This window comes from Gavia stellata, chromosome 8 (genome assembly GCF_030936135.1).
Source record: "Gavia stellata isolate bGavSte3 chromosome 8, bGavSte3.hap2, whole genome shotgun sequence".
Lineage (NCBI taxonomy): Eukaryota > Metazoa > Chordata > Aves > Gaviiformes > Gaviidae > Gavia > Gavia stellata.
The window spans coordinates 17103059-17114534 of record NC_082601.1 but is presented as its reverse complement, the minus strand read 5'-3'; the positions used below and the strand labels follow the sequence as shown (position 1 = coordinate 17114534).

The following is an 11476-nucleotide window of genomic DNA, read 5'->3' as shown; positions in this document are numbered from 1 at the left end:
GAAGAGGACTTGAAGATTAGGCATGATATTGCTGATGTGACATGATGATTAGCCTGCTGGCTGGTACTCTCAGCTGCCAGGCCAGCCAAAGAGGAAAAAAAGGCTGATGTCTTCATTCCTTTCCCTTTCACCTCTTCCCAGCATCAACTTTCATAAAAATCTCTTAAAACATAATGCTGAAATCACTGCCCCTCCATCAAAGCTGACTGATACTGCCCAATGAGTTAAAGAGATATCAGAGCAGTAGATTACAGAAAAAGACACAGACAACAATCATAAGCTTTGATCTCTCAGCAAACAAGGCTAACCAAGGTTACTGTCCCATATTATTCGCACCCAAAGAGCTTTCCAGAGAGGCATTCCTTCCAGGGGAAAAAAGAAAATAAATCAGTAATATGTGACAAAATCACAGCCCTTTTTTTTTTTTTTTTCCTTTTAGACACTTTGATAATTTCTCTGGCTATGAAGTACAGTACAGGGGATATTCTGCTGCTTGCAAGAAAACAAATTTGCATGGCGTTTTCTGCATGTCTGCTTTTGAAGTGGAAGACTAACTGCTCTATTGCTTCTGAAGACTGGCCAGTATTGCAATTCAGAACGAGTATCCTCAATGTAATTACTGAGAACCAGGTCAGACTTTATAACTGAAAATGTGAGCTTAGACTAAGTGGAAGATCTCTTCCAGTCATTTAATAAGAACCTGAAAGCTGGCCCTTTGCCAAAGAACAAGTGTAAAATCAGGTTGCTATCTGGTAGACTCTCAGTAAGACATATCACAAGCTTCTGATGACTGATACCCAGAAGGCTGGGCAGAATGAAAGACACTTTGCTTGCCTTCTAAGAATTTGCTTTCATTTGTTTTAACTATGAATCATAAATTCCCATTCCCCTCTTCAGTACTAGCAACTCAGTTACCATACTGAGCCTAAATGTGCTGTACAGGTAACAAGAAGATCTATGAAATAATACACTCCATGAACTAAATTTTCATTGCTTGACAGAAGCAATACTCTAAAAATGTGGTCAACTGGTTCAAAAGAAACAAAAAGCCCTAATCCTTATTTTGATTTGATTTTGATTTGCAAAGTAATTCTATATCCTTGACCAAGGCTTCTCATCACCTCTACAAAATGGCAGAATTTATTTTATTGGGGTGTTGTGAAGTTTAGAGTTTGTAAAGAATAGAAGAAGTAATTACACTTGGCTTCTGTAGAGGCCTTTTGATATTCAGTGTTTGCATTGTATGCCCAGAAAAGGGGCTTTTGACAGTCTCTCTTAGGTACTGCATAGATAGTTAATAATCTGATTTTAGCAAACATGGTTCTGAAGAAGACAAAAGCATATTTTTAAATATTTTATTAATCAAACAACATAGTAAAATGTAAAAAAAAACCCCACCAGTGTTATACTCTATAAATTGGCCTTAAAAGACATTCAAAACAATGGACTGATCAAATATTTACTTACAGTTCAGAAAAATATCTTCCAGTGACACAAATGCTCTAAAGGTCTGGAAAGATCACTTACTCTCTGCCATCTGCATTTCAGAAACCCTTTGAAAGTCTGCATGAACTCAATCATGATAGGATGTAAGAGAGGAGAGAGTAGGTTGCTGTATAGGGGCAAAAAGCAATTGCTGTTTCCCACAGAGGAGCTGTTGTTCAGTATAAAATGCAGATATTCAAAAACATTTTTTAACTACAGCTCATTAATTTTTTTCTTTTTTATGATCTTAATACCATTTTGCACAGTATGTTTATACATTTGCAATAATGAAAGAACATTTTTTAAAGGCATTAATCTCGTTGTAACAAACAAGCATCTGTGAAGGTGTCATTAGTGTCTCTCCAGATCTGTAATCAAATTTCAGTATCTCTTTCTAAGCAGTATTTGACTAGTTTGGAATGCTCTGTGTAGACAGTATTCCATTTTGGTTACTAAAGTTAACTATTATCAGTTGTCTATCACAGGTGTCAGTGTACAGCTTTCATGGATTCTTCTGCTCTGTGTTAGCAGTTATCTGCAGCGTATGAAATGGGGATATAACCAATTCATTCATCCTTTTAGTATCAGGAGTATCCACAGTAACCGTACTAGTTAAAAGTCTAAAAAATGAAACAGGAAAATCTATAACAGAAAGAGACAGAGACTGTTGAGCTGCTGCTGAGCTGACAGGATAGAGAACCTGTAGTACAGAGATGACCGTAATTACTGATTTGGGTACCGTGTGGCAAGATCAGCACACTTGGCTTTGCTGTGTGCTTTAGCTTCTGTTGTGTACTTCAAACTATTACTTTGTTACTCCCTGGCCTAGAACGTTTTCCCGTAAGCCTTTGTGATTTTTTTTTTCTTTGTTTTTTTTAATAGGAAAAAAGCATGAAAATATAGACTTTTTCCCTTCTGTAACAATAATGCCATGAAGTTACCTCCACTAAAGAGTCAACATTACCTGGTAACCTCACTGTGACATTCCTATCTTCCTTCCCAGGCAATGTAACAAGAATTTCAGGCGCCAGCACAGATTTTCATTAAATTTAGTAGTGTTTAGCTGAAAGCAATACTAAGGATAAGCTAGATTCAGTGCATTAAAGAAAAAAAGAAAAGATGCCTTAAAGGTATCATTACTTCACAAATACTTCAGATTATTTCAATCTTCTGTTCTAGTTTTGAAAAGTCAGATGACATTTATACAAAGTGGAAATGTCTCTGGGACTTCTGTTCTCATTCGAGAAAATAAAGATGGATATACTGTCTTCTCATTAGCATCCTGTTTTGTGCCCCATCTCACAGGGAGATCCCTTCCAAAACTTTGCTTGTATAGTCACCACATATCGCCCAGTCACATCATGTCCAGCTGCAAATAGAAGAAACAGATTTGGAAGAAGCCACATTGAATTCAAGTTATTTCTTATGTGTGTTTAGCACTTAGAAAACAAAGCAAACTTGGAAATCCTTATCATGTAACAGAACCACACAGAACTTAGTATTAAGCTTCTATAAAGTACAAAAAACAACCTAAAAACCTCATCTTCACATAATCGTATGTGCAATTTATAGATTTAAAGAAGTACAGTCCAAAAGTAGAAATCTGCCTGCTATTGAAGCTTCTTTAAAACTGTCTACACTATCAGCTTAAGCTTGGAGACAGATTTGTAATGACTTAGCCTGTAAAAAATGGCTAAAATATTTATTAAAAAACCTCTTGAAATCCTTGAATTTCAGCAAGCCTATATAGAGAAGGTTAATTGAGAAGATTAAAACATCTTTTTAAAAATTATTTTCAGTTTTCAACCCACATAAATAGCTGTTCTAGATCTACAAGCTTTGTCGAATGCTATTATAGTAAATTATAACAATCGGCTGTCAAATGAGCAGCCTCACTGGCTCTTTTGAAACACACTAGAGGACACGTTTAACCTATGTAAACACCCATGTTACTACATAACATAGTATTTGCCATCATGAAATTACACACTTTTGTGTACAATTGTTTTACAATTGTACAATTGTACAATTATGTTTTACAATAGCAAATAAGTAATTTCACGTGGCTCTTTTCTGAATCAATTCCTCAAGCGTCTTCTAAGCCATGCACTCTAATCTGCTTTAAGAAGCACTCGCTCTCTCTCACTGCACCTTTCAGTTACAGTTTAATTCTAAAGCCACATCATGTCTTTATGGTACTCACCAAATCATCAACATCACCACCTTCATCTGTGAGAGGCGGAGTTTCATTTTTCTTTTCTTTCGGAGACAAGAACTGAAAACACAAATGTATTTATATGATACTTACAAAACTCAGACACTTAATGTTAAATTAACAGAATGTCTCCTTTGTATATCAAAACAAATCCACTTGTAATTAAAAACTATGAATGAAGTTTGTTCTGGTTTCCACCCTCCAAAATAATCATAAAGTACAGGAAATTTCATAAGACCTGCCTTTAAAGGATTTTATGGTGAAGTGTGTTGAATAACAAACAAAAAGATACGGTTCTTCAGAAAACATACGGTTAAGCTGTAGAACACCCTGTAATAAGGATGCTGCAAATGTTAGTCCCTATTCTCACAAGGAGATGGGGCAAGTTCATAGAAGAGAAATCATTTGAAGTCTACTAAGTCCACAGAAACAACATCAACTACAGGAAGTACTTGAGATACCAGTGGCTGGAGCCTGGGACTGTACACTTTTCCCTACCCATTTGTTACTGTCCACTGTCAAACATGGGATTCTGGGCTAGATGGAAACTTTATCCATTACAGTATGGCCATGTTTATGTTCTTAAAAAAGATAATTTTAAAAGTAATATTGTGTGTAGCTACACAATGCTAAAGGATAGCAAACCGCCCCCCTCCCCACTGATATGAATACATACGTAAGCTGACCAATGGCTTGTTTAGCAAATTTCTTAAGTACAACATTCTAGTTCTGTGTGGAAATTAGAAGTTTCCCATTTAATTCAATTAACATTTAACAAATGAACAAAGACATGAATTTTAAAAAACCCCTCAAACACACAAGATGGTTAGAATGCCAGTCTTTAAAAATAGAATATTCATTATGTAAAATTCTATTGCCGTAGCTGCTGATACAACTCACCATATGCCCTTCACTTAAAGCGTGGCATCCATAAACAGAAGATAAAGGTAAGTTGCTCAGATATTATAACAACCGAAATCAGACATACAGACAATATCTGGAGTACAAGCACCTCTGAATATTTTTTCTCTTAGACTAACATAGTGAAAAAAAAAACTTTAGCTAGAATGGCAGAAAAAAATACAAATACTTGACTCTTACTCTAAAAGTATCCAGTTTTACTTACAGTCTCTTTACCAATATCCTTATTATAAAATCATAATTTTTCTTCTTATTATTAAAATGCACCAGAACAACAATACAGAGTCGGGAACAACCCTGCCCCAGAGAAAAAGATGTCTGCGAAAGCTGGGGAGGAAGAAAAGCCACATTTCCATGACTTTGAGTTCCATCATCCTTCATTCAGAAACAGCTTCGCTACAACTCTAAATGATGAAAGAGGACAGCTAGTTAGAAAATAAGCACATTAAACAGGCCATAAATACCTGTTTAGAGTTTAGGTAACACTTTTGTGCAAACAGCTGGCTCCTGAAAGCAAGCTATTGTTTACCTGAGGACTTCAACTATAACAGCCATGGAGGTTGTGTAAAAGGTCATGGGATCCCTATCAGAGCACTACCAGCCTCTGAGACAATATACTTGCACTGTAAAAAGCTTAAATATTATTTTACATAAATAAAATGTTCTGATCCTTCTCTACAGCAATAGTGACAGCTTTAGACAAGGGGTAAAACACTGAGAAGTTACCTGCTGCATCCCATTTTTGGGAAAGTACCAGATATCATATCCACTAGGATGAAAAGCAAATACATTGCTTTCAGTTAACACCAAAGACAGAGGATGTAGACAACCTCTGCCAAGTTGTCTCACTGCCCAAAGGTGACACCTTTCCTACATCCTAAACAGCAACATCCACAAGGAATGTAGAAAGCTTACTCCACAGACAACGCTCATGTTTTAACATACTGACTTCAAGTCATCATATAGATTTTGTAGCTGCAAAAAAAAAAAAAAAGAGAAGGTGACAGGGCCAGAAGGAATTAGAATTTCAAGATGGCATATGTCTGCGTATCTTTTTTGCTGGCGAAGTTCTCAATCTAGTAGTACTATAAAGCACGTACTATGAAACTAAAAGCTAATGACTTTGTCAGCTCTGAAAGGCTTTTTGTGCCAGATCAAATTTCATTTTACACAGTTAATTAAGAGTCAAATGGTATTTCTGAAAGTAGTACATTTTTCAAAGTTTTCAAAATCAGCTTTCCCACACTAAATTAGGTAAAGAAAGCTAAAAGCTAAAGAAATATATGAAGAAGATTTGCAATAAACTGAAACCCGAAGTTTCCATCAAATGCTGAACATCCAAAGCTGGGTTTTTTCCCAAACCTGTTTTACATTTATGCAAAAGCGAATTATATATAGTTGTGTATATAATAGTTGTGCTGAAATCCATTATCTTCCCCAAAGCAACCAGAAAAAGCACTTGACATTTCTGCTCTTTTAACCTATCATCCTCATGCTCAAAAAAGAGTATCTCCGCTATTACAGAAAAAAAACCCAACCCTACTTAAAATCGTTTTTCTCAGTGATAAGAAAATATGCATGGATAACCTAGCTCAACCAAAAAGAAAAAGAAAATTTTTTATGTGTTACCTCTCTAATACAGCCTTGTAAGTCTTCCTTTCTCCTTCAACCAGCAACCCTATAAACCTGAAATCTTATATCCAAAACAGTGCTGAAAGTGCTATCAGCTAGCTATCTGCATGTAAGAGAAAAGGCACATAGCACCACACTGACAGCCAATCCCTTGACCTACATGCTTGCATGTGACCTATTACAGAGGTGAAGAAAACTTGCAAAAGATCCAATATAACCCTTTAGTGAAGGGTATCACCTTCAGTATAGAAAACAAATGAACCATTTTTGCAATCTACTATAGACCTACGAAAATGCTGGCTTTGTATCACACAGGAAGCCCGTGGCAGGGTTTAACTGGATCAAAGAGGACTAGATTTTAGATCAGCCCCATAACCTCAAGATAAAATTTTCTGTCCCTACAGATCTTACTCCAAGAATATGCAGTCTTCCAGTTTCTTAAGTAAAAAGTCATATAAACCCTCGACAGGCAATGGCAAATCAGGGTTCTTCTGGTTTTGGATCTGGAGAGTGTGTGGGGAGGTGGTTATCTAGTGAATAACTGGGATTGCCAGCTGCCTAGTTAGCAACGAGATGCAACCCATTTACTCTTAAAGTCAAGGTAACTGCCATGTTAGAGAACTCTGTTGCAAAGCTGACTTCACGCAATTTTAAAAGGAAGTTATGGCTGTTGTAGGTCCTTCAATCAATCACAAAAGAATTTCCTGTATTGCAACACTTGGCTGACTGCAAGAAGACATTAAACAGAAAAGTAATTTTGAAGTCAGTCTACAAATGCTTTGCTCCAGCTTAGCCTGGCAGCTGTAAATCTAGTCCCTGGTACTCTATAATTTGTGCTGCATTCCTATGCAGGCACAGAAGTTTTTAGCCACCACAAGCTCACAGTTAAGACAATAGTATGCTGTAAGGTCTTCATAGCTAGTAGAGATTTCCTTAAGGAATAGTGGCTATTTCACACAGCATTAGCACATTTTGAGCATCAATGGTAGTTTCAGACAAGAAAGTGAAGTTCTCAAGCAACATATTGTCTTAAGAAGCTTCTGAGTAAATTGGAATATGTAACAAAAACTGATACTCTTTAAAACCACCACTGGGGAAAAAAGTTGCTCTATACAATTATGTGTGTTGAGAAACAGCCAGTAGGTCCTTCATGTCTAGAAAAAAACATCATATTCTGTCATTTGTACTCTGCACATGTGCTTAGCTTGCTGGACTCTTAGTTTGTCAGCTGCTCATTTTCATGACATTTCTGTGCCTTCTTCACCTTGAGGTAAATTCTGACAGATGAAAAAAGCAGTTTCTAAAAAACCACCTTTTAGCCACTCATTAAATTCACTCATGGAGAACCTACTTCTATCCCCTTCTGGTTATTGCTAATGTAAGGCCTGGAAGTTGCGAAAATCAGTGCAGCATCTTTTACAAAAGCTGCTTCTCTGCAAAGTACTTAGTGATTTTAGCCACAGGTTTACCTTCAGGGGTCTGTCATACAAGGACCTTCTTTCTCCTAAACTATTTAAAAACATGGCTAGCAGCCTGATACAAGAATGCCCATCTTATCCTCTCCACACAAATACAATTTTTGACAGCGGCTCTGAATTCTGCTTTCTTTCAAACAGAAGACACCATTCTGCCTGTTAGAATTTGCTCCTTCATAACTGTGACAGCCTTCATTCATCACTGCAGTTACTGAAGTGTTATATTTCTGTAGAAAGAATACCTGCAAATAATACTCCAAATTGTTTCCAAACGGATCTAATATGATCATCGAAAATACCAGCATCATCTATGATGTCCATCAATCCACAAGAGCTGCATAAAGTGGAAAATACTGATAACATTGCTTATATGGTGAAAACTAGCTAGAACTCTATATTGCTAGACTTCACAACACCTTTAGACAAAAAAGTATCACAATTTTTTGAACTCGTGTGATAACGACAAGATGACAGTTCCTTCTATGAAGTTCAAATAGTGATCTTGCATATACAAAGTCTATTGCTGTTCCACTAAACTGAGTTCCTGAAGTTCCTATTCTTTGTAGAGGATATTTTCAGATAATGAAGTCAACACATGCTACTTTCTAAAGACCAATTAAAGCAAATGCTGTGGTACATGCTAGTGAATGATTTTTGCTCTGAATTGGGGCGATTTCAGTTGTGTGGCAAAAGGACACTCTTCTTTCTTCATATGAATCCTATTTCATTCATCTAAAGATTTATCCACATAAGAAAGAATCTTCTGTTCCACAGCACGGACTCTATACAAATAGATGCTCATTAAAAAAACGATACCTTTTCAGCCTCTTCACTAGTCACCGAACTTCCCTCTGCTTCATCTTTAGTGATCAAAGAAATTCTATCTAAAAAAATAAGAGATATAAAAATATCATTTGAAGGCTTCCCAAAAATGCACTTAATGTTAGAAATGAAAAAAGTCTTCCAACTTCTGAATGTGTCACCATCACCAGCAAAAATAAAAAAATACTGCTCAAAGGAAAATGTGACTAGCATAAATGAGTCAACTATGATATAAAAATAAATTAATGAGCATATTCACAGGCTTGTGGAAGTATCCATTTAGGAAACTGCTAATATTATGACAATCAAACTAATGAGACACTGAAAGCATAGATCACAGATGAAATGCTGAAAATCTATCAGAAATTACACTTTTAGTCATTCACAGCATGCTCTTCAGTCCTTAATAGCCTCAGAAAAATTAACTCCTAACATACAAACACTTATGCTATGATTACCTACAGTCTGACTACCAAAGTGCTGGTCCTGTCCCCACTTTGCTCCTTTGTTGTGTCAGCACCGCCATCCTGTGCAGTGACACGCACCCCACCCCCCCCAAAAAAAATCTCTTTTACCCCAATAGTTTTTGCAGTCTAGCTTATCACTTGGCTACACAAATGCTTGTGCCTGAATAAAGAAGCTCTGGGTGTGAAAGCAAAGAACAGTGGATTCATAAAGGTTGCAGCAGCAGCACAGGTGTAATGCCACCTTAATGTGCCCGTACAATTACATGGGAGGGTTTCATGAGACAAGTGAATTGTCAAACAGATCTGTCTTGCTCCTGAGCCACTAACTCATTAAATCACATCCATCCTCTTTTGGTGATTGCAGTTGCTCATGACAAGGCCCAATGCATGCCACATTTGGTAGAAAACAGGGGATGGGTAATGTGGCAAGAAGCAGGGAAAACAGGGCTTCTGCTTTTGGTAGCAGCAAGTGAAAAGCAATTTCAGCTACCTAGCGAGAACAGCTAGGTTATGCATAGAGCACCATGATTTTATCTTCTCACAAGAAGATAATCTCTTTTGTATGAAAATATCATCTCTGTATTTGTAATATTTTTTTTCCTCAAAAATATACTCCAGTTTGTTAAAAACTCTGTTTTGTACCAACTAAAAATTATTAAAACAGTATTCTTGCATGGCTTTAGAAGATCCACGTTTCCTACTTTCAAAGTTTGTTGGTTTTTTGGTTTTGGTTTTTTTTTTTTTCAAATTTCTTCAGAGAAGGTCCCCTACAATACTACCAAATATAATATTCTTTCAGTGTTGTCTTGTGCTGTTGTCTTGGGGTTGCTAAACAAATTCCCATCTTGTATTTTGAAAAAGTTGGATGAAGTAGACATTACAGAGAGTCTGGCATTCGTCACTTTAAAAGGCACTATACAAAAGCATATCATTGCATTTTATAGCATGCACCCTTAAGAGGTACAGCTGGGTATTTAACAGATTTTCTTAGCGCTGGTTCCAATTAAAAACAAGAGTATGACGTAAAAGATTTTTTTTTTAGTCCACCATGTTTCATATTTGTGAAAATGTTCCTTTATTTATCACTTGCGTGGTCTCTGATGTCTTTTGGAATTGCACTGCCTTGTATCTCCCAGTTTAATCATAGGTAGGTGTCATACTACCACATATTCTATCCTTCAGGTTGCTTAAAGACAAAATGATCAGTGACATATTTCAATGTTATCTATGCCTTTTTTGAATCTTAATTTGGAAGAATCTTTTTATATCTCTGCTGCATGAGTTTTTTCCATTTATTTTGAAGTTCAGCTGAAACCGTATCCTCTTCTCCTTACCCTGTAACATTTGTCTCTCTTCTTCCACAATTAGTTTACCACTTTCAACAAGACTTGGCAAGGCATTATGGATATTGCCAATATGAAACTATTAGTGCAAAAAAGGAAGTTGCAACGTGAAAGATTTTTTTTTAATTTTTTTAAACGGCTGCAGGAATGAACCATACCAAAATACTTCCCTGAGGTTAGTTTAAGTGTCCCATTGCTAACAAAGTTTTCTCTTACATAATGGATAATACAACTAGAAATACTTTTTTTTTCCTTTTTTTTTTTTTCTTTTTTCCAAAATGCCATCCTACCTTGTATCATGATTTCCCAGAAATCAGCTAAGGCTTTATTGTCCACCTTTGATTTCAGGGCCTGCAGAAAATCATTAAAGCACTGCACCTTGGACAGCTGAAAAAAATAACAGCAATGATAACAGAGAAATATTAAAGTAGCTTACTAAAGAGCGTTGCAAACTTAATTCTTCATGAAGTCATCTAACACGGTGAACACAAAAGTCAGCACAGGTATTGGTTTATATCTCTACTGAAACCAAGAGTTCTAAGGAAAGGTGAGCTGCAAAAACTGCCTTTCAGAAAGCTAGAAAAAGTTTCTTGTAACTAGCTTTATTTAAGAAGAAATCTGTAGGATTGCTTATTTTTCTTTTATAAGCATCAGGTCACAGGCCTTGTGTTTTTATGTTTAAAAGAAAACAAACAACAGAAAATAATACCAGAGAAGCTAGTCCCATTCCAGTAAGAATAAAGAACATAAAAAGCAAATATATTTGTACACTTTCAAACGGCATAACAGATTTTAATCTACAAATCAATTCTTTTTGCTGTAGCAAGAAGTTATCAAGTTTCTAATATGGCAAATAGGTCCATCATGTCTTTAATTTGAAAGAGAAGAGAGTTTTCACATGTTAACATTACCTTAATGGCCTCCTCTCTGAAAACTCTGATACAATTGATCCCTTTCATGTAGTACTGTAAACCTTTATTCTCCAGGAACTGATCAATGCGGTTTATCAACTGCTGACTCACTGAAAGACAAGATGACATAAATAAATCAAAGAATGCACACTTTCAAGGTAAAAAAAATATTTTTCCTTTACATCTCTCTTTTTCTATTCCACAG

General features: G+C 36.1%; 1 protein-coding gene across 1 annotated transcript in view; it reads right to left on the bottom strand.

Moving 5' to 3' along the window:
- Positions 1 to 1408: 1408 nt before the first annotated feature.
- Positions 1409 to 11476, bottom strand: part of XRCC5 (X-ray repair cross complementing 5) — a 53921-nt gene continuing 43853 nt past the window's right edge. Inside the window, exons 17-21 of the mRNA XM_059820172.1 lie at positions 11272 to 11381; positions 10651 to 10747; positions 8545 to 8612; positions 3689 to 3760; positions 1409 to 2854 (exon numbers count right to left, since the gene is read on the bottom strand). Of these exons, the coding sequence (XP_059676155.1) occupies positions 2840 to 2854; positions 3689 to 3760; positions 8545 to 8612; positions 10651 to 10747; positions 11272 to 11381 (362 nt within the window). The 3' untranslated portion in view covers positions 1409 to 2839. The remainder of the gene's footprint in view (positions 2855 to 3688; positions 3761 to 8544; positions 8613 to 10650; positions 10748 to 11271; positions 11382 to 11476) is intronic.